The 22,817-nt window shown below is 43.8% G+C and overlaps 1 protein-coding gene across 4 annotated transcripts; it reads right to left on the bottom strand.

Moving 5' to 3' along the window:
• Positions 1 to 1,454: 1,454 nt before the first annotated feature.
• On the bottom strand, positions 1,455 to 21,008 carry LOC121680636 (zinc finger and BTB domain-containing protein 7C). 4 transcript variants are annotated; one of them, XM_042060097.1, is made up of 4 exons: positions 20,769 to 21,008; positions 9,618 to 9,924; positions 3,491 to 4,829; positions 1,455 to 2,870 (listed from the first exon to the last, which is right to left on the bottom strand). In XM_042060097.1, the coding sequence occupies exons 3-4, from the start codon at positions 4,810 to 4,812 to the stop codon at positions 2,246 to 2,248; spliced, it is 1,947 nt and encodes a 648-aa protein (XP_041916031.1). In that variant the 5' UTR covers positions 4,813 to 4,829; positions 9,618 to 9,924; positions 20,769 to 21,008; the 3' UTR covers positions 1,455 to 2,245. The 4 variants fall into 4 exon arrangements, with proteins under 4 accessions (XP_041916031.1, XP_041916030.1, XP_041916032.1 ...); XM_042060096.1 differs by lacking the exon at positions 9,618 to 9,924; XM_042060098.1 differs by lacking the exons at positions 9,618 to 9,924; positions 20,769 to 21,008 and adding an exon at positions 9,333 to 9,578.
• Between the last annotated feature and the right edge of the window lie 1,809 nt (positions 21,009 to 22,817).

Raw genomic sequence — 22,817 nt, forward strand, 5'->3', positions numbered from 1 at the left:
GGTTAATTCATTAATGTCATACACATTCAGGCGTTTCAGAAAGATTTTTTATGTCAAGTAAATTAACTTAATTCAGGTCATTTGATTTATAAGACCACATTTGTACCCTCAATGCCACTTTAACTGTCACTGTATTGTAAATGATGGTTCATTTTCAAAGCTGTTGCTGACAAACTGTAGATATTCTGTTGTAAATGCCGTACCATATCTGTGTATCCAGTGTGTGTGTGTGTGTGTGTGTATGTGTGTGTATGTGTGTTTGCGCTTGTGTGCGTGTGTGTGTGTGTGTGTGTGTGTGTGTGTGTGTGTGTGTGTTAGAAAGAGAGAGCTTGCATATGAGTTTGTGTGTGTGTGTTTGTGTGTGTGTGTGTGTGTGATTAGTTGGATATATAGAAACAATTTTACCGATTTTACAGTTCAGAAGTTTTTTGCAACAAAAGCCACACATGCACACACACAAGCACACACACACACACACACACACACACACACACACACACACACACACACACACACACACACACACACACACACACACACGCGCGCGCGCGCGCACACACACACACACACACACACATACACACACACACTGACCATTAAAACAGCCACCCAGTGATTCACCATAACCACCCGCATCACACTTTCTGACATTTTAGTGTCTCTACGAACATTTTAGCAAAATATAGCCAAGGCCTATTTAAATATGCATAAATAGCTTGAAAATATTTTCTCAGTATCATTTTTTGACAACCAAGAAATACAACATTTATTTTAACCAGTTTAAATTTAAGAAGAGCAATATATGAAGATGGTTGACAGATTTCCCTGTTTTAATTCCTAACAAAGAGAAGCACCTGTTATGACCATTTCAAGTGACAAACAATTTCGAAGTTTCAAAGAAATAAAACATTTAAGCTTGTCCGAGAAATTCAAATACATGAAACAATATTTCAAGTTTGTTTTTTAGACACATCTTTGGATGCTTTAACATATAACATCATTAATCAAAAACTTTAGTAATCCAGCAACATTTAATTAATCAAAGTTGAATTTGCAAAACATTTTTACATATTTACAATAGTGCAGAGAAAAGCTTGGTGCACAGCACAAAGGGTAAAGCATGTTCATGTTACAAAGGACAGAAACCCAGGATCCACTGTAGTAAAAAAAAACACACACACAGACTAATTTTTCTCCTCTTCCCGTTATATCGGCTGTAGAAAGTTTAAAATATGAACATTTGATATATTTGTAGTGTCTGTCCACATTCATCTCAATCTTTTTATTTTTTTATTTCACAGACAGTTTTTGCCAGACTGTCTGACTGATATACAGTACGAACAATGCCATGTAGTTTAGTAATACCAATTATCAGTTTCATTTATATTCAACGGTATAATCAGAATTCCAAGTAGTTGTGATTCGCAGCTCAGATTTTGCTTTTTTTTTACCTCTCGTAATTTATATATAATCAGTTAAACGTGGAGGCCCAAGGGAGAAGTTAAGTCATTTGTGACAGTGACATGCACAGTAAGATGGCTGGGAAAAATCTATGTTTTAAGTGATTTCAGAAACCAGAGAGCTTAGACAATGTACTGCTTTTCTTGCATTGAAGTCTGAGACTGGAAGCAGAATTCAGTTCAATTGATGCATACACATTTAGTGGCCAAAATAGCTGACTGAACTGTCAACACATCTCAAAACCTCCTTTTACCCATATCAATAATGCAAAAGCGTTATCATCAAATTCATTATAAATAGAAATGTACTGAAACCGAAACCTAGAAAAAAAAAAAAAACATTTAATCCCTTGAAACTCCTGTATTTAAATCCCACTTGTCTTAAAGGACACAAGGAAATTGCCATATAAAAAGGCTGTTAAAATGTCACTATTTGTCAACATATTAAACTCCCAAAATTGTTCATTTGGAAAAAAAGGTTTTGCATTTGATCAGACTACAATTGTAGATAGCTTGTCCTCCAGATTCACACTGTTCCTCCTGTTCTCCTGACTGGTGTGTGTGTGTGTGTGTGTGTGTGGTGTGGTGTGTGTGTGTGTGTGTGTGTGTGTGTGTGTGTGTGTGTGTGTGTTTATCTGTGTGTGTGTGTGTGTGTGTGTTTATCTGTGTGTGTGTGTGTGTGTGTGTGTGTGTGTGTGTTTATCTGTGTGCCGTGTCTGAGTGTGTTTTTGCTCATGCATACGTAAATTCTGTGCGGAGCAGCAAACTCAGGGAGTTCTGGGAGGTCAGTTTGCTGCCTCAGGGATGGGTGGAGCCCTGTCCAGCCTGACAGTCCAGGGGTCGCTGTGTGGCGGCGGCGGTGCGGGGAACGGGAAGGGTGCGTGGGGCAGAACATCGTCCCGGGCCAGGGTGAAGGAGAACACCCCCCTTTTCCTCTCCGCCTCCCCGGCCATGTGACTCCTGTCCACCAGCCGCGCCTCCGCTGCCTCCCTGCCGCCACCCTCACAGTCCTCTAGAGCTCTCCCCCCCTGCGGGCGCCTCTCTGCCAGGCCGCGGGCACCCAGGGCAGGCAAAGGTGTGGGCAGCAGCCGGCACCCGGCAGCCAGGCCCTTGTCTTGGTGCAGGTGGGGGTCGGTCGGGTACAGGAAGTTGGAGGCGCGCCAGGCGGCGGGCTTGCGTCCCCGTCGCGGGCGCGAGACGCGGCAGCTCTGGCGCTTCAGGTGGCGGTGCAGGTGGTCGGAGCGCGTGAAGCTCTTGTAGCAGTGCTCGCACTGGTAGGGCCGCACGCCTGTGTGGATGCGCAGGTGGTTCTTCAGGTCGTAGTTGTGCACAAACTTAGAGTTGCAGTGGAGGCAGATGTAGGGACGCTCGCCGGTGTGCTTACGCATGTGGATCTTCAGCTTGTCTTGTCTGTGAAGAGAGGAAAATGTTCATCTGGCCACTCTCTCATTCTTGCAACTGCACAAATGTAAGCACATACTTCTCTAAATGTATGTACATGTACACTGTCATATTTATCTGCACTCAAAGACATGACAAGACAGCTGGTAAAATCTGCCTAACTCTGTCAGGAAGTGAATGGTGCAATGACGTCAGACAAAAGAAAGTATGCAGGTTATGAGGTTTCAGAGATTCAGAGCCCGTGTCATGTGGTATTTGTTACATTTTTGCACCTGAACCACAGTTTTCACTCTTTCTTTATACATATTCCAAGTTTCATAATTCCTCACTCAAATTGCACACACCTGCAGATCTGACTTTCTGTATGGTTTCTGACATTGTAACAGACATTTCTGAAGGTAGAGTTAATTAGGCGCTGGACACATTACAACATTGTTATCTTGTCATTTCTTATTTTTCAGTTAAACTGAACAAAAACATTTGTGTGTCTGTGTGTGTCTGATCTTTGTCATAAATCCTGAAATGTAAGAAGTCAGTGAAATGATAATGTTGGATCCCTGTGTAAATCCCCCCTTGGGGTGCCATGCTGAGGGTGACTGGGATACGGACTGGGTGCTGTTCTCACTCACCGGGTAAAGCGCACCTCACAGATGGTGCACATGTAGGGCTTCTCCCCTGTGTGTGTGCGCATGTGGCGGGGCAGCTTCCCCGCTCCCTGGATCACCTTGTTGCAGATGGGGCACTGCTGTGAGGCCTTGGGCTTCAGCTTGCGCTCCTCCTCGAGCTGCCAGGGGGGGAAGACGCCCAGGTGAGAGGCGCTCAGGAAGCTCAGGTAGGAGCGCAGGTCCGCCTCGTCCTTGATCTGACTCAGCTGGGCCTCCGGGAGCACGCCGAGCCCTGGGCCCATGAACTCCTTCAGGAAGTCCCGGTGCAGCAGCCCAGGGGCCACCTCCTCCTTCAGGTCCTCCTGGATGACCTCTTTCTTCACGGCCAGGTCCAGAGGTGTGTTCTCCATCTGCGGCCCATAGGGGTGGGGGGCGTGGTGGGGCTCCAGGATCTGTGGGAAGGTGGGGAACTCGGCGGCCCACATCGGAGGGTAGAAGCCAGGCAGCAGCGGGGAGTAGCCCGAGCCTCGCTCCAGCCCCGGCATCTTCGGGTACAGGCCCTCCTGGAGCAGTGACTCAATGGAAAAGTCTTTCAGGGCTCGGCCCTCCAGGCCGTCTGGATCGCGGCCCTTGTCCGGGCTCTCCTCCTGACACCTCCTCTCGGGCCGGCTGTGGCTTTGCTCCTGCTTGGAGCTGCACGGCGGGCTCTCCCCACGCTCGGCCGTCTCTCCCTGCTCCAGGGCGCCTGCCTCCTGATGCTCGGACGCCTGGGTGGACTTCTCACTGGTGTCATCCTCGGGCTCTTCAGGTTCCTCTTCCCTGGACTCCTCCGCATCATCCTCCATATCGTCCTCCTCCTCTTCGTCGTCCTCATCCTCCTCCTCCTCCTCCTCGTAGCCGTGGTCCCCTCCTCCTCCTCCTCCACCCTCGCCACCTCCGCCTTCCTCTCCCCCGCCTCCATCCATGATCTCTAGGCAAACATTGATGATGCAGGGAATCTCCAGCATCTGTGCGGCATTTAGGATCTGCTTCACGTTGCTGGCAGTGACCGTGAGGGTTGAGGTGTAGGCGAACTCTAGGATGGCCGTCAGGGACTCCGGCCCCACAAAGTCAATCTGGTACACGGCGTGCGACTCGCTGGTGTCCGTTGCCACGGTGAAGAGCTTCTTGAAGTACTGGCTACAGGCGGCCAGCACGGAGCGGTGCGTGTGGTACTCCTGATCTTGCACGATCAGGACCACGTCGCACAGGAGACCTTCGCGCCGCTGCTCGTTCAAACTGCAGAGCACGTCGCTGCTGTGGTTGGGGAACGGGATCCCAATTAGGTCCTCTTCTCTGTACGCCATCGTCAGCCGATAGATATCTGGGGCAAAAAAAGAGGCAACAACACAGGGAAGACGAGAAAGAAAAGTAATGTTATTACTCACACAAAAGGGCACTTCATTTTGAGAAAGCTTTGAATGCCCACACGGTCTGATGCCGTCGGGTTTCAATTCAGATGCATACAACAGCTTGCTCTGCTGATGATGCACATGTCCCTTTTAAGAGGAAACAAAACATCAGAGCAAGGAGCACTCAAAAGCCACACACACAAAGGTGCAATGGCAGCAAATCTCTTGGACTCATCATGTTTATCAGACACAACTGACCCTGCTGATGGGACCACATTAATCTTAAGCGTAGTTTCCACTCATGGGCGAAGAACTGATAACAAACAGCCTTTGAAGTCTTGAGGTTCTCAGATAAAGAGAAGAGGAAAGTATTATCTTTAAGCTATGTCTTGTAAAACCAAACGAAAAAAAAAAAAACTGACAGCCACGCACACAGACACACTTATCTGTGATGTTCGGAAGCGGCAGAAACAATACAGGAAGGTAAAACGGGTCAGGTTCTACTTTCCGCACTCTGGTGACTTGCAATATGGGGACACGTTTCAGACTTTCCTCCCAACGTGTGGAACATCTTTCTACAACTCTTTAGCGCATACTCCTGAGAGAAATACTTCACTATTCACACTCTCACATTTTCCTCACTGAATACATTTATCAGCTTTTTATATCCAAATATTTATTTATTTTGCATTTTAAATCATCGGAGTGGCCTTGGGTTATACCTGTTGATTTCCATAGACTGTTTGGAGTGAGTTGTAAAATTGTTTTTGGCAACGCTGTCTCTCATTCACGTCTATGAATAGAGCTTAATCTTAGCTGCCGGCTCTTGGCGGTCACTGCAGGCACTTGGATGGTTGCTTTCATATGCCTAACCACCGCAGAGTTGTTGACTGGATTCAAATGGGCCATAGCACTCTCACCAACGCCAAAGTAAATTAGCCCCCTTGCATTATTATAACTCCTCACTGCTGTGTTACTGTAAAAAAAAGTATTTTTAACATGCTCATCCTGCATTTCAGCATAATATTGAGCTCGGTGGTAACCAATCAACTGGTTAATGTCTTCTACACTGTTGCTAGGGAACAGTTGCTATAATTGCCGTTTAGACATATAGTACTGTACAGAAAACATGCCTGTTGACAAAGAATGTGAGTATGTTGCACACAAAGATACAGCTAGCATACCTGCAGTATGAATATAAGATAAATGTTCATCTGAAAAGTTTCCCTCTGGGGTGAAGGACAAAGTATTGTTAAATGCAGAAAAGTTGTAAGGTCATACAAACCATAAGGATAGTGTTCTTATTTGTAGTAATAAGCCCTGTGTATACACTAGGGAGTATATTTTATCCTGTCAAAATATTCTGTGTCTTTTCACTTTCCTCCTGAAACAGAGCTAGTTCTCACTGTTTTCTAATACATAGCTGTGCCTGTATCTGTGGATGTCAATCAGAGCTGACAAGCAGGGAAAAGATGGACTAGTGTTGAGATGCCCTCACAGGACATGTGTCACACTGAAGATTTGGACAGAGATAGAGAGAGAGGAGGGGGGAGAGTGGGCAGGGAGAGGGCAGGGTGATGTGATGTCCCCACAAGTTCCCTGACAGGTTGTGCGAAAAAAGCGAAAAAAGAAACACAGTGTGGCCACCCCCTCCCTGGAAAATCCAGCCAAGTCAAACAGGCGTTCAGTGCTAAAAACAACAGTGCTGGATAAGGGGCCAGTGGGGGGGGGGGGTGATGTGGATGGACCGGGGGTGGGAAGGGCTGGGTCGGGTCGGGGGGGTTCCTGAGCTCTCCCACCCACCCTGGGAACACGTGCTGCCCCCGCTGCTCCCTGCCCTGCGGAGCTGTGACACGGGCGCTGGAGGGATGCACCTCCTCCTAATTACTCTATGGAGAGGATATGCCACATAGACAGGGAGGGGAGCAGGGCACCACTTTCCCACCACAAGGACTTGGAGAATCACCACCCCATCCCAGCCTTGGAGCTTTAACCCTTTCTGCTGCTGCTTCCCCTGCTGCTCCTGTGCTCAGTGTCAAGGGCACAACACTGGTGCCCTTTCAGCTTGTACAAATGGATTCATACGTCTGAATCCCCCCAACCAGAACAACATATATGTAAAAACATGTGTCGAATATCCACAACTTGGAGTGGAAAAGAGAGGGATGGTTTCTGACACCTGTTTTTTTGTTTGTTTTTGAGACCTTTGAACTTATTCCTCTAACACCATATAATAGCACTGTGGTTTATTAAATGTGGTCTCTGAGATAACTACAGTCCCTTAAAGAATGTCCTTCAATTTCATTCACTGGTAGAGCAATTCTGATTCTTTGGCCTATCTTATCTAATTCCCACAGCAACACTTCAGTATAAGTTCCGTCTAGGCTTTGTATCGTTAGTTTATCGCCGACAAAATCCTATTATCACATGAACTGCAGCCCTGTTGGCCCTCATTTGAAGAAGCTGCGCAGAGAGAAGTGAGAGGAGGAATGCTAGAGGTGGGCAGCCGAGGCAGAGCCAGGTCCCTTTGTGCTGCTCTCTGCCTCGCCACCCCCCCACACTGTCATGCCATCTCCATCCTGTGCCCACTACTAGCGCACTCTCCACTGTCACCTGCTTGCTAACCACCCAGTCCCTAACATTATGGGGGAACTCAAGCCTAGTCTTCTGGCCCCGGCATTGGCACTCCCATAGCCTTGCCCTTGGTATGGCACATGGGAAATAGTGACAATGTCCCTAGATTGTCTCCTGCTTGGCAGCACATTGATATGAATTGCCATATACCACTCTTAGTCTGCTACTTTTGAAAATTAGACTGTCAGAGATTAAATTAAATGATTCAATATTTTACGATACATTCAATTTGGAGTTTGACCGTAAAAGTAAACCAGAAACATAATTACATCTATAATAAGTTATTAGAATAATATGAATTATAAAGGCAACACAATACATCTGTTTAATTTTTTTTGCCACTGAACTTAATATGAATTCAGAGTGACTAATTGTATTCACCATGGTAACTGGGGGGTGACATATGAAAAACTATGTTACGAAACACAATAAAGTGTCTTGTGAGTTGTTTTAATTGCGAAAGCCAACCATGAGTGTGAGGCCTACATCTTCCCGTCATTGCTGACTGATTGAGAAGCACTGGGAGTGTGGGGGCTGGCCGCGCTGCACCAGTCGCTGGTAAATTGGCTAAATCTTGTTGTAAGTGAGCGGGTCCTGTGGGACCTGGCTGGCCTGCTCTAAAGCTCTTTCCTCGGGGAGCCCTGGAGCTCTCGGGTTTAACCCATCCGCTCCCCAAGCCACTCGAGGGCAGACTGCATGGCGCAACTCACACCGAGTTTTGCTATTTTTCTTCTCTAGGTGGTTTACAAGTCCACCTGTCTAGTGAGCAGTTGGGTCAGTTTTAGTGGATAGAATGTGATAATTATGTGTGATGATTACATTAAAAGTATAAGTTGACAGTGAGAGTGAGTATTGAGGTGACGTAGAGGCAGTATTAGAGGAACATGTCCTTGGCATTGGGACATATCTGTTATTGTGTACTGTTCTTCAAAAGACTACAGTTTCTTAGAGAAGTGCACAGTAATTCCGTGTCAGTGAGCAAGTGTGAGGGCAGGCTCTTGAATCCCAGGCTTGAGGTTTGTCCTCATAAAACTGCCACTCTTCTTTTACTGTCTGCTCATCTAAAGCCCTCTTCACCTTGAACAATTTCACAAAAATAATCCTGTTCTCTTTCAATATCACAAAAGAAGTGTGAATGAATTCAGACAAACAATTAAACAAAATTCAAAGAACATATAAAACATTTAAAAGAACCAAAGAAAGACTTATTCTCCCCCACATTTTTAAAATGAATTCAGGCCTTCTACCTTTAATCCTCTTCAGTAGTCTATCACTGTTAGAAATGATCAACATATATGGAGACGACAAATAAGAAGTAATATAAGACCTAATCTCTGTAATTCGTAAGTGTGTGAACAACACCACAAGAGTTGGAGGTTACGCAAACAGTAATTTATACGTGCTTTCATCCCTGATAACTACCTTCCTCGCACCATGTCAAAATAATTCCAATTACTCTATTTATGGCTTTGTTGTTTTTTTTCCATGTACTAAGGTATCTTCCATTTTTAAAAAAAATATTTTATGTTGAACCAAGGGCCATTTGTGGCTACGAAAGTAGGCGTTTGTTTTTATTGACATATCGTCAACTGGCAACCGATGGGGACATTTGGATTGATTCACAACGGATTTCTCTCTTTTAATGATTTTCGGAATTATGGTAACAATAGTACAGAAGGTAAAGTAGAACAAACTGTTAGAACTTGTGGCTGAAAAACATTGTGCCTCTGAGGGGCTTGTGTTCAAAACAAATTCTATGACCATCTAGTTCTTGGCACCATAATTTTCTACAGACGGCGTCTACAGTAAGACCCAAATAATTACATGAGTCATGAAATTACCTTGTCCACAGATGGAGCTTCTGTCACTGCACCTGAGCGGCCCTGAGCCTCTCCACTCAATCACTACTAAAACGAAACAAAAGCACTTTCAGCATGCACTCGAATGCACATGTACTCTACTGCGCAAAAATACACTGATCCCAAAACTTACAGCGCTACAGGAGCATACGCACAGTACACTTACATACACATTATACGTACCTACACACAGTACATATGTATACGCACACAATGGTGTCCTTTCTATCATCAGGTAAAATCCATTTAGAAAGAATCTCCACCCACCTCCTCTTTTCTTCAGGTATGTTTCTCTCTTTTTCTTTTGTTTTGGTGTAAATCCCTCAGACTAAGAAGTGTTGTTCAGTCACAGTGCTCTCTCATCACATCTCCCCCTTCAGACTAAGACAAAGCTGCCTGTCCATTCACAGCTCGCCGCTGTCACGCTCCCCCACTCATTCACAGAAGCCGGAGCAGCACGGGTAAATATCCACACGGGGCTGGCGCAAGAGAAAGGACAAGTGTCTGAGCGGCTCTCCCCAGCGCTCCACTCGCAGGCAGGCAGCCTCACCGCTCCGGGAGGAGGCTGGCTCGTCTGACTCGCAGTGGGGAGGGAAAGAAAAAGAGTGAGTGTGTGTATGTGTGAGAGAGAGAGAGAGAGAGAGAGAGAGAGGGAGAGAGGAGGAAGGGAGAAAGAGAGGGAGAGAAGGGAGCAGAGCTGAACGGCACTACTGCGATGTGGAGATGTCGCACCACTAGTTTTTATGGCAGGGTGGGTAGCAGAAAGATAATGATACCCCATCCTCCTCCACAACACAAGTTAAGCACAGTGTGTAATAAGGCCGTGGCTCAGACACCCTCTGATTTGGGTCAGACTAAATGAATTTTTAGTTTTGTTAGAGTGGATGTTCAGTTCGGAGGGAGTGGGGCCGAACCAGGGAGAGGTAGCTGAGAGAAAGGGAGCGCAATTCCAAACACCCTGCACCTCCAATGGCTTTGGCGTGTGATGGCACGAGAGAGGCACGGAGCAGAAGTTGGGAGCAGCGCAGGGCCAAAGGCCAGTCACAGCTCGGCGTCTCAGCGAGATTTTCCAGAGCAGTAAAATAGATACATCTTAATCCTGGGCATTTTCTAGTTTCTAATTAAGTTACAGAACTCTAAAGTCGTAAAATCCAAATAAACAACACTCTGTGGTGGAAGATGTTGAGAGAAGATGCTTTTCAACATGTGGTTACTTTTTAGTTGGTCTAACTAGTGTGCACATTTTCTTTTGATTGTACCCTTCTGAATTGTATTTGTCCAGAGTGGATCTGTTGGAACCACCAAAATAATAATTTCTGCAACCTCTATGACATATGTTTTATGTAATAAATTATAATGCATCATACAAGTGTCAAACCAAAAGACACCTGTTTTTTCACCAACGCTATACAAACACTAACTAGTAATTAATTTAATTCAATAATTGAGTTTGTTTCTTATGAAAAAAGAATGGCTTCTCTGGGACAAAAGGATAGTAAAGAATAAAAATCATCCATCAGAACACTCAATAAAGTATCTATCTATCTATCTATCTATCTATCTATCTATCTATTTATCTAATATCACACAGAACTTTCATTTTCATCAAGATTTTGCTATATGCTTTAAGGTCTGAATATCTGACCAAAAAAACATACAAGATGTTTCTCCAAAGGAAGAAATAGGTGATCAAGGCACATTATATCAAAAATTATATTAAGTAGAAAACAAACTTCAAAGAGGACCCGATTCAGCACTCTGCACATGCTCCAATCATTATAATCCACTGTTCAGTGCATTCAAAACAGGACGACCACAGCTTCCTGTTGATTCATTGCCATTTCATCTTTCTGATAATTCTGCCACAAAAGCATTTTCCAACAGACTGCTGTGCTAATGATATGGGGGGCCTAGTGTGAAGCAACAGTTTGCTTTCATCTATAGAACACCACAGTCAAATTCTGGTTTACTGGTGCTTGTTGAACCAAGTTATTGAGATGGTTGATAATATGTTATACCATGTTTGTTGCATAGCTACTGTATGACTAATTACTTTTCCATAGTATTTTATACAATGAAAATTAAAATACACATCTAAGTCAAATGTACAGGTATATACTGTATACATAAAATGATAATTTAAAAGGATAGATTGAGTCTGACTGTAAGGGCTGAGGACACAGTTCCATGGATGGAATAGGAAGACTTTACTCATGGAGTACAACATAAATGTGAGGTGATAAAAAAAAGAGATAGAAAGAGATGTTTTCATCCCACTCATTCATTCTCAAGGGGGAAATGACCTGTCTAGCATGTGAGGGCGATGAGTGAAAGAGAGAGAGAGAAAGAAAGAATGTGGGGCTGCAGCATGTAAGACACATAACAGAGCACAGGAGTGGAAGTGTTAAACGTCTAGCTCAACAATTACACATTACACACATGACATACTAAGTAAGAAAAAGGATCTTAGTTTGTTGTCTGCAATATCTCCCCAAACAGTGCTTTCCTTACCACAAACCATCTTCAACTGCCATATATGAATTAAGAGATTATTGTCACCAACACAGCATTTCAGTCTCTCTCTCTCTCTCTCTGGTTCTTGTCTCTGAACTGTGCATTCCCTCACTAAATGTGTTGAGAGTGACAAAGTGGTTTTCTAACGACTGAGCTGGGAGCAGAGGCAGGATATCCTATATGACATCAGAGGTGCTGCACGCCTAATTATGTAATTTGGACACATTCAAACCATCAGTCTCAACTGACCTGATTTCTCTGGACCAAGACATGAAGTAGCTGTTCTTTTTCATGGTTTTATGGTCTATTATACACAACATAGAAAATGTAATATGGGACAAGAAACAAATAACATTCATTTTCTCAGAAGAAATGGTTACATCAAATAATCACAAAAATGGAATACAGTATTTTGGTAGTTGTAACTATATAGCAGTGGATAGCCGAGCGGTTTTAAGAATGAAAGCTGCGTGCCTCTGCTCATCTATGCCCATGGCCTCCCAGGGACTTTCTAGTTGAGACCACAGTCTTTTCCCTAGCGGTTACACTGTTTTGACGATGGTGATTCAAAGTGCTCTGTACTGTATCTGGCAAATAAACAGAGCTCCCTCTAAATGCTAGTGGACTAGACAGACAGCCAGACAACCAACCATCACAGAACACTAGTTATCCGGATGTTCAGCCTGTTGTCATAGAAACTCCTTGCAGGTATCTCTCCTTGCATGACAACAGTATGTGAAACTGCTGGACTTAAAATCTCTACCAAACAGTTATCAGCCAGGGTTGAATATTTCATCATGCTTAAAGCGTACATTTGCAGAAGACACAAAGGAATTTGGATTGGTCTGATTTCTTCTCATAGCAAACTATGAGAAGCCTTTTGAAATCTGTTATCTTCAGCAGTTCTGGACTTGGCTGTAAGTCGCTGAGGGTTTGAGTGTCCGTTGTGCTCGTTTGCGCGGTTCTTTGAGAGCCTCTGCAGTCTGTTCGCACCCAGGAAGCTGGGGCTGAGTAAGTGTTTGGCTCCACAGTACCTGTTTGCTTTCACCCGCCGTTCCTGTCATAGCAGGCAGCCACAGCTCCCAGCACAGACAGAGCCAGAGAGAAAGAGAGGGAGAGAGAGGGAGGGAGAGAGAGAGAGAGAGAGAGGGAGAGAAAGGAAGAGAGAGGGAATGAAGGAGAAAGAGAAGAAAGAAATAGAGGGCAAGAAACAAGAGCGAGAGTGAAGAGAGCAAAATGAGACTGAGAGAGGAAAGAGAGATGATGGACACAGAACAAAAGCAGCAGAAAAAGAAATGAAAAGAGGGACAGTGTGCGAGCGAGAGGGAAAAAACTGGGAAACGCAAGACAAAAGCCAAAGGAGTGTGTGCTCAACTGAGCCAGAAAAGGGTGGTTCATCAAAATGTGTCAGCCAGTTTTATAACAGCGTTTTTTTTTTGAAAATTAAATATCGCATGAGACACAGTCTTAGCAGTGGGTGTCTAGTAACCACTCACAGCCCAACTGAATGCCATAAACAGACCAGGCTTTCCAATAGGCTTGACCATAACCCTCACCCCAGTGTAATTCAAACAGGTCTTTCAGAAAAAGTGACACTTTTTCTTTGCTTTTCAGTCCGACAAACCTACCTGATGTCTTTGATGCTTGGCACCACTGCACCACTCTCAGACCAGAATAAAGTCAGTACATCTTGGTGCTTAATAACATTTTGAAGGAGTCTGTCTGACTTAGCCTTGTGAGACACACTCTAGTCACTCTCAGTGTGTAATGGCCAGTAAGGATTGTGGACTTCCACAGGACTGTGTCTCTCTGGCTTCTGCCTGGATGGCCTCTCTTCATGCCTGGCTCTCTCACCCCATTGGCCTCGGCTTGTCTGGGAAGGAGGGGGCTGCGCGGGTGTTTACGTGGGAGGTACTCCGGGGGAGGCCAGAGGATTGTGAGAAAGAGCAAGCACCCCCACAGATCCACTAACTCTGGACAGACCCTCAGCTCCCAGACCTCCTCCAAGGACAGCACATACACACGCGCACACACACACACACACACAAGCCACAGAAAATCTGCTGCAAGTTCATTTTTGCACCTCACAAAGGTAGTGGCTCACAGTCTTCAGTTCTGCTGACAAATGGAGCCCTCTCTTCTGCCTCTGGTTGCATTGTTTAGTCTGTGTTAGTGTTAAACAGACTCATCTGACATGGGACTGTAGCCTGGGGGAGGCACCTGCACCTGAGGTGTGTGTGTGTGTGTGTGTGTGTGTGTGTGTGGAGGGGGGTTATGGTGGGGTGGGGTGGGGGGGTGGTGTGTCCAGGCCTGCTGTACAGCTGTGCTGCTCTGAGAAAGCCCTAGTGCTTGTCACGCTGCTAGGCGGCACCTGATCACCCCTTCGTCAGCTCACAGAGTTGAGAGACTGTGAGACGGTGTGATGAGGGATGTGGTTTTGCGTGAATGGAAGTATCAGCTTGTACCAAAGATTCTAGAACAGAGCTCTGTTCTAGAATCTTTGGCTTGTACTATAGACCCTTTCAAGAGAGTTCCATTATCAGCATCATAGTTGGCCCCACAAGGCTTCCGTTTTAACATTCCATATGTTGTCTTAATGCAGAGGAAGTATATTGGGAACCAAATAGATCGTTCAGGCATTGTTTTTGTTTTTATTGTTGAAAGGGTCTATAAGCAATTACCAAGGAGTGCAAATGCATGGAGGGTGCACACAGTATGGGAAGACAAGTGGCTTAGCACTGAGGAGTGGTCATCGAAAGAATTGTATATTAGATCACCCTTCAACCCATGTAGACACACACACACACACACACACACACACACTCCACATGGAATTTGCGTATATAGAATATTTTTGTCTCTCGGTGTGCTCCATGTGGCAGCTGAAAAGGGTGAAGGGCTTCGCTTCTCATAGCGTCAACACATCACTGCTGCGGATATAGAGCCCCTTATTCCCTTATTTTTCCAGAAGAAGTTTTATAATAATCACAAAAGAAAGATTTCCTACCTGGCACACAGACACAACGGTCAATAACTAGTATTGCCACAGCATCCGTTAGATTAGCAAAGGTAGATTAAGCATGAGCGATGAGAAAAAAAAAGAAAGTTTTTCAAAAAGGCAAGAAGACGAAGAGACGCAACAGAAGGATTGCACTAAATTCATGTTGTAGTAAACTTTTTGGTGAGGTGTGAGGTTTGGTATGTTTTTCTGTGGGCATATCACACCCAGAACCAGCACTCAGAATGAAGTTGAACTGGATTTGATCAGTGTTCACTGTAAGCTACTGTGTGGATATACAGTATATTAATGTACAGTATAGGCAGTGAGAACACACTATTAGTGACTGTCTTGTATATATTTCATGAAAGTGTGTCTATTTGCGTGGTGCAGATTTATAATGTGTATATGAACACTGCATTCACCTGTGTAAGAGAGAGAGAGAGAGAGAGTGTGTGTGTGTGTGTGTGTGTGTGTGTGTGTGTGTGTGTGTGTGTGTGTGTGTGTGTGTGTGTGTGTGTGTGTGTGTGTGTGAGAGAGAGAGAGAGAGAGAGAGAGAGAGAGAGAGAGAGAGTATGTGAGTGTGTGTGTGTGTGTGTATGTGTGTGTGTGAGAGAGAGAGAGAGAGAGAGAGAGAGAGAGAGAGAGAGAGAGAGAGAGAGTATGTGCGTGTGTGTGTGTGTGTGTGTGTGTGTGTGTGTGTGTGTGTGTGTGTGAGAGAGAGAGAGAGAGAGAGAGAGAGAGAGTATGTGAGTGTGTGTGTGTGTGTGTATGTGTGTGTGTGAGAGAGAGAGAGAGAGAGAGAGAGAGAGAGAGAGAGAGAGAGAGTATGTGCGTGTGTGTGTGTGTGTGTGTGTGTGTGTGTGTGTGTGTGTGTGTGTGTGTGTGTGAGAGAGAGAGAGAGAGAGAGAGAGAGAGAGAGAGAGAGTATGTGCGTGTGTGTGTGTGTGTGTGTGTGTGTGTGTGTGTGTGTGTGTGTGTGTGTGTGTGTGTGTGTGTGTGTGTGTGTGTGTGTGTGTGTGTGTGTGTGTGTGCGTGTGTGTATGTTAGGGGCTGGGGTGAGCAAGGACAGCTCCTGCTCCCAGTGGTGATAATGAGGGGGAGGCTAGCCTCTGTCTGCCCTCCAGCGATCTGCCACCTCCTAATTAAAACCAGCCAAGCTGCAGGGCAGGGGAGACAGACGTCTGTCATAGCAGGACTACACACACTGCACATGCACACACACACACACGCACACACACACACAAAGAGGCTGATTCACAAGCACACATTCACTCACACATATACACGTTAACTCACACTCATGGGCACAGTGGGTTTTTTTTATATTTTGTTCATGCCAGATGTCTTGACTTGGTTTTGATTTTGGTTCTGTTGGTCAAAGTGTGGTAATTGTGCATTAGTATTTAATCTTGGTGGTGCTCTGACTGTGACGGGTCAGTGACAGGAGGTATAATGCTGCACTAAAAGTCGGGATGGGCGGGTGGGCAGATTAATGCAGTCCCTGTTTGTGAGAGAGTGATAGCCCACACACTCATCTCCAAATGCGGCCCACCCCTCCCCTCCTCTCCTCTCCTCTCAATGGTGGGTGGACCCACTTTTCAATACTGAAATCTTTCACAGAACATTTCTAAACAAAGGATTTGTGTGATAATATGTGTTTGTTTGTGTGTCCGCGTGCATGTATATATATGTATGTGATGGTTTAAACCGGTGTGTTGTTCGCAGTCTGTTTCCAACTGTCCATTGTATTTAATTTGTCAGTGATAATTTTACATGGGAGGCAGAGAAACGTGACTGGTTGTGTCTTATTGTCATTTACCTATCTTGCTTTGCACATGGAGAGGGTGGAAAGGAAAGTCAGGGGGTTGCCAGTGGTTACAAAGACTATTTCTGATCCACTTGGCCACACAGGAAACACCTACACATCAGTAGACCATGTGCCCGCATCTGAGGTGTATAAAGCATGAACTGTGCTGGGGGAGAATCGAAATCCTTTTAAAGTTTTTTTTTTTTTAATTACAAGACTAAGATTAATAGATAAAAAATAAAAAAGCTACTTTGACAAAGCTTTTGACAGAAATGTCAAATCCCTAAAACTCTTCAACAAACCTTCAGTATTAGAGTGAATAAATGGAATAAATGCTCTACTTTACAACGATACAAAACTACTTTAAAAAGAACTAGACAGAAGCATATTTGGTTGTGAAAGGAATGACTAATCTCATGTAATTCTTGTGATTTTTAGTTATATATATATGGTTGTGAAAGAGCACATGGGGGGCCTTCAAGGAAAGTAACCTGAGCATTTGTTTAACATTGTTGGAAATGGTGGTCCAGATTTGAAAATAGTAACATGATCTTTTATGTGTCATCCTGCTTCAACATGAAAGCCCTTAACACACATGAGGGAAAGTTAGATATGAGTCTCTGTCGTAGTGATATGTATTCTTTCCAGATTACTATTACATACAAATGTCAAGGATAACTGCAGTAATTATGGAGCAACAGTACAGTACTTTGATCTGATTGCATCATGGCACATTGTTACAGTGTTTCACAGCTGCAGGGATGTCAGGTAAAGGTCACACCTAGATCACTTTTTTCTGCTCCGTCTTGGATCAAGAGGCTAGGTGAATTAAGGACAAGCAAAAGGTGACAAGCTTAGGTGACTTCCTGAGCCTCAGCAAATTCCTCTTAGTCTTCAGATTAGTATGAGAGAGAGAGAGAGAAAGAAAAAAAAGAAAGAGAGAGAGGGGGGGTGATTGACCTCAGGGTGTGTAAGTGAGGGAGTGTGTGCGTGCCTGTCAGTTTGAGAAGGGCGGATCGTGAGTAAGGCAGAGTACACAAATCCCCCAAACTTGCTTTTTTGGCAGGGAGCTGGCCCTGCACCCACCCACAGCAACCTTCTCAAGCTTCCACCCACCCCCTATTCATCTGTGCACTCCACCGCTTACTCACACACTCATGTACTCACTCACTCTCACGCGCACGCACGTACACACACTCTCTCTTCTCTCTCTCTCTCTTTCTCTCTCTCTCTCACACACACACACTCATACACTTGTACGTACATCAGATCAGAGCCTGAGCCACCAACGCATTTTTACCACACAATCAATATCAACCTATTCTATTCTGCCATGCTGTGTCCTGGTCTATTGTGCTGTCAGTCTTTTTTTTTTTTTTTAATAAATAGCAGATTGTGTCGGTCTACCCTTGGTATGTAGATGCTAATGCCTGTGTCACTCTTTGACAAGGCCAAATCAGTTTGCAGTGGAAGCTAAGAAAGATGTTCAGTTAAAATGTCTTCCAGTTGATCCTACACTTTAGTCACACTGCTACAATAAACTGAAGCTTTTTTTTTTTAAATCTAGAACTACCTTGAAAATGACCCTGCAACATCTACACTGAATAGCCGAACAAAAGTATGGGAGTATACAGTATGTCACACAGGGTAGATGTGAAAGCTTCAAGGGCGTTAGTGACTTTTCACCTCTCTTGCACTGATCACACCAATAAAAGAACAGAAGCAGTCCTTCACTCGCAGAAACGGCAGTTCCCATGAATCCACACAGCTCTACATTGACCTTTTCCCATGCCTCTCTTTTAAAGGTAATCTATTGGTTCTGATTAATATGCCCTCAAAAAAACAACCTCTCTAAGAGTATTACAGATAATATTGTTGAAACTAAGAAGTAATGAGAATATGTCCCGTCCTCAGTGGGAGGGCACTAGGGTGAGAATAAAACACATTTCATCTTTCTCAGATTATGAATACATGTATATTCACTTATGGACCCTTTCAAGAGAGTTCCATTATCAGCATCATAGTTGGCCCCACAAGACTTCCTTTTTAACATTCCATATGTTATCTTAATGCAGAGGAAGTAGATTGGGGCCCAAATAGAACGTTCAAGCATTGTTTTTGTTTTTATTGATGAAAGGGTCTATACAGTATGCATAATGTGTTGGTTACGTATTGTGTACTTTCCTGTGCATTTATGGATGTAAGCATGATTGTACACTTCATGTGAAAGCTATTATTCATAGTAGTATTGTAAAGGTGCCTGGTGCTGGCTCTGCAGGGGTGGGGGGGTAGAGTCGGTGCTGGCGTAAGCTGGGTTAATGTGGCCAGGGCTTTGTGCTGCCTGTTGCGTTCCCACACAGCACTGCTAGAGTGAGCAAATAGGAGGCTACTCCTGCAATGTTTGTGAACACGCCAATGTAAAAGTATCCCCGCTGTAACAAAAGCACCTCTCGGATCAGGTTCAGAACCTTGATAAACCTTCAGTCCTGGTGACTGAAAAGACAAAGGTGTGGTGCTTATCCCCGTGTAACCCCTCTCTTTCTCCCTCCTCTTTTTTTTATCGCAGTCTCTCACCCTCTACCTTTTCTCTCACCCTTGCCGTTTCTCTTGCTCAATTCTTTTTTCAGTTTTTCTTTTTCTTTCTATATCTCTCCAGTCCCATCATCAGTTAGTTTTCTGTCATTACTTTCTAATTCTGCAGCCCTCAACTGTGTGAAGTGCTCTCTTTCACTTCCTCCTCTCTCCTCCACTGTTAGCTTTTTAGGCTGGCAGCTTCACGTCATCTCATTGCTGTGGCCAGTTGAGTAATTGCTAAATAGTTGACCTGTAAAGTACTGGAGTATGATATGAAAATTATCCATTTAGATTTAGTGTGAAAAGAAATCGCTGGGTGCCCATGGTCTACAAGGGATGTGACGGGGGGCCACGATAAAAATGGACAAATAATTCAATCTATCCAATCGTCTGCTTTTCCATTTGATACGAACCTTTCTGCCTCTACACAAAAAACAAGCATCTTTTATTCTTTACACCATTCCAATGCATGAGATTTTGCTGCACAATAAGGAAATTCCGTTGGATTTTTTTTAACATTGACATTGAATATAATGTAAAATGCAGATTACAGTATGCTACTGTGCTTTGTCTGCAGACAAAACCATGATCAGCAAAAATATCTGTCTTGCCTTGCGATCAAATGAGTTTATCATTTATATATTTGAAAGAATACTATGGGACAAAAGTAGTAAAAATGAATGTGAAATTAGTCAAAGTGTGTTGTAGAAACAAACATTGACCTCAGATGTCCTGAACCTTTTGCTGCTTCTGCGCAAAGAAAATGAGGGGTACTTTAAGGACACTGCTAACATGAGGTTGTACTCAATATTACATGTGCACACTCAATTCAAATAACATGAATTCAGTTAAATAATGAAATGGTGTCTTTGGAATGTTTACCTAATTGTGTTATGTTAGTGTTGTGTTGGGAAAAATATTTAATTCTCATTAAGTGTGCGTAGACACAATATGCCACACACACACACACACACACACACACACACATACACACACACACACACACACACCAAGGTGTGAAATGGTAATAACGTAATGTGATTGTGAGATATCATTAATACACTGATATACATTATTAATAATGTGGCAACAACTGTATCTGAATCTGCAAGCCATACAAATTCTACAGTCTCTTAAAAAGACAGCATACACAACCTCACTGGCCTAGACAAATTTGTCAGCTGTCATCCTGTGAGCCTATATGAGAGGGATAGGGAGAGAGAGAGAGAGAGAGAGAGAGAGAGAGAGAGAGAGAGAGAGAGGTGGAAAGAAGGAAGAGAGAGACCATCACTGAGGACTTAGGGCTATGGCAGCAGGTGTGGGGTAAACCCAGGCAACCAACACTACGAGCCCTAATGACTAAAAGCGAAAAGTCAACTACCCACGACAAAGCATGACACATTCCGTATAGCTTTCTTAAGTAACCTGTGATAAATTGTACTTCGAGGGATATGGAAAAAGAGAGTATGAGAGAGAGAGAAAGAAATGGAGAGAGAGAGAGAGAGAGAGAGATGTTGCTGACCTTTCTGTGGTGCTCTCTGAGTTGTTGCTCTTCTCGGTCTCAGTCCCTGTCAGGAAGCAGGGTGTTATCCTCTGTCAGAGACACAACGAAAGTGAGAGAAATGACTGAGAGATAGCGAGAGAAAGAGAGAGAGAGAGAGAGAGAGAGAGAGAGGGAGAGAGAGAGAGAGAAGGAGAGAGAGAGAGAGAGAGAGAAGGAGAGGGGGTGGGAGATGAGCTAAATTTTTGCACAGAAGGTGTGTCTCTGAATCGGGATTGGAAAATGAGCCCTAGCACTGAATGGTTTCTGAGAGAGAGAAAGAGAGAGAGCCAGAGAAACAAAACAAAACAAATGTGCACACCCACCTACCAACACCCCTCCCTCTTAACCAAAAGTATTTGGCAGCGATCCCCAAACATCCACCTGTGCTGTTACTTGGGTGGGGAGAGGAGGAGCACACCCAGCACTCCTGCCTGCTAACCTGCTCCTATTTCAGGGATGGGGCAATGCGTGGAGGTGGTGGGGGAGCACAAGAGGAAGACAGTGCAGTTGGTATGCACACGCACACGCGCGCGCACACACACACACACACACACACACTAATATGTAAATGGGAAACACCTTGCTCTTTCTAGTCTACAGTTTAACAATGTATCTATGTGTTCAATGCATGTCAGTCCCACTCCCACATCAGAGACTCTCAAAGAGACAGAAAAATGCATGGCCTTCAGTGAAATGTCTCCCCTTTCAGCTCAGATAATGTATGAGTTATGGTTTTAATGGAAAAGGCTAAGCTTTCAGTTTGTGAAGAAAGACATGTTTATTAAAACATTCATCATAATATGATATAAATCAATTATTCTAGAATGCATGTGCTCCCGCTATTATGTAGACAAACATAACTTGAGCTGCATGGCAGCATGAGTGGCAACATGAGGTGGGCATGCTGGCAATAAGGCTAAACTCCCATGGGTGTTAGAATATTACCATCATGTCCACTTCGCCAATATATCATTCAATGACTATAATTTTATAGCCATGGAAAGTTTATGGCTATAATATATCACCTGCTTTAGACAACATCTGATCACAGCTACCATTAATAAATAGATGTTGTAATAAAATATCAAAGATGTAATGAATAAAAAGATGTCAATTAAAAATAATGCTTATAGGGGTAAACATAAAGTAAAATCTTATGATCTATTTTAAGTTGTAGCCACATCTATTTTGGTTTGTTAATAACCTGACTGCCTATTGTATTCCAGCAGAAAGCTAAGAGGCTCAAGTTTGGGAAGGGCCCTCTCTATCAGCCTCACTATAGGGCAATTAAAAAGCACCAAAAAAGGGTGTGGGGTGTTCTTTACTTAGTGAGCAACACACTTGAAAAACAGGTGTGTGCACCATAAAGATAATCACCTCTAGACTTCCTTCAATGCACTGAGTAACAGCAAACAAATCCTACTGCCTTCTCCCATGTATGCTTAATCTGATATTCTTTATATGTCTTTATTCACCGCTGATTATAAATGAGTTATTCTTTAGTGATTGCATTGTGTAAGGCCTATTCACAGTTTTGAATCTCAGAGGGTGGAAATGCAGTTGAAAAAGAATCCATTTCATGGATCTATTCACTTACTCTATCAACACACCGTAATCATTTGGGATATAAAAATCATTGTGTGTTTGATTCCTATTTGCTCAACAAATGGTTGGACCCCTGACAGAGATATGCACTATTTTTTTTTTTTCAAATGTAACCATTCATTATTGCCTTGCACAATGGGGTTAAGCTGCTCACAAAGAGGAAATCTACTGTGATATGGATAGATATAAGACTACAGTGTACAGTATTGTACATAGTTTTACCAGATCGGGTCACATAAGGCCAAAATATAGTTGTAAAAACATTCATGCCAATATCTTACAGGTAATGGATTGTACTTCATCACTGAATGATTTCCTCTGAGAAAAATATTCAGCAGGCTGAATCTGTTGAATGACATTTGAAGCATATTCAAGCAATGTCTGGAGATTTCAAAAAGAGATGCATTTTCATTCCTTTTCTTT

This window comes from Alosa sapidissima, chromosome 13, assembly GCF_018492685.1.
Source record: "Alosa sapidissima isolate fAloSap1 chromosome 13, fAloSap1.pri, whole genome shotgun sequence".
NCBI lineage: Eukaryota > Metazoa > Chordata > Actinopteri > Clupeiformes > Clupeidae > Alosa > Alosa sapidissima.

Bases quoted from the DNA above. Each gene is read 5' to 3' on its own strand.
- LOC121680636 (XM_042060095.1), bottom strand. The intron at 2,871-3,490 runs GTGAGTGAGAAC...CTCTCTTCACAG, and splicing joins TGTGAGGTGCGCTTTACCCG to ACAAGACAAGCTGAAGATCC.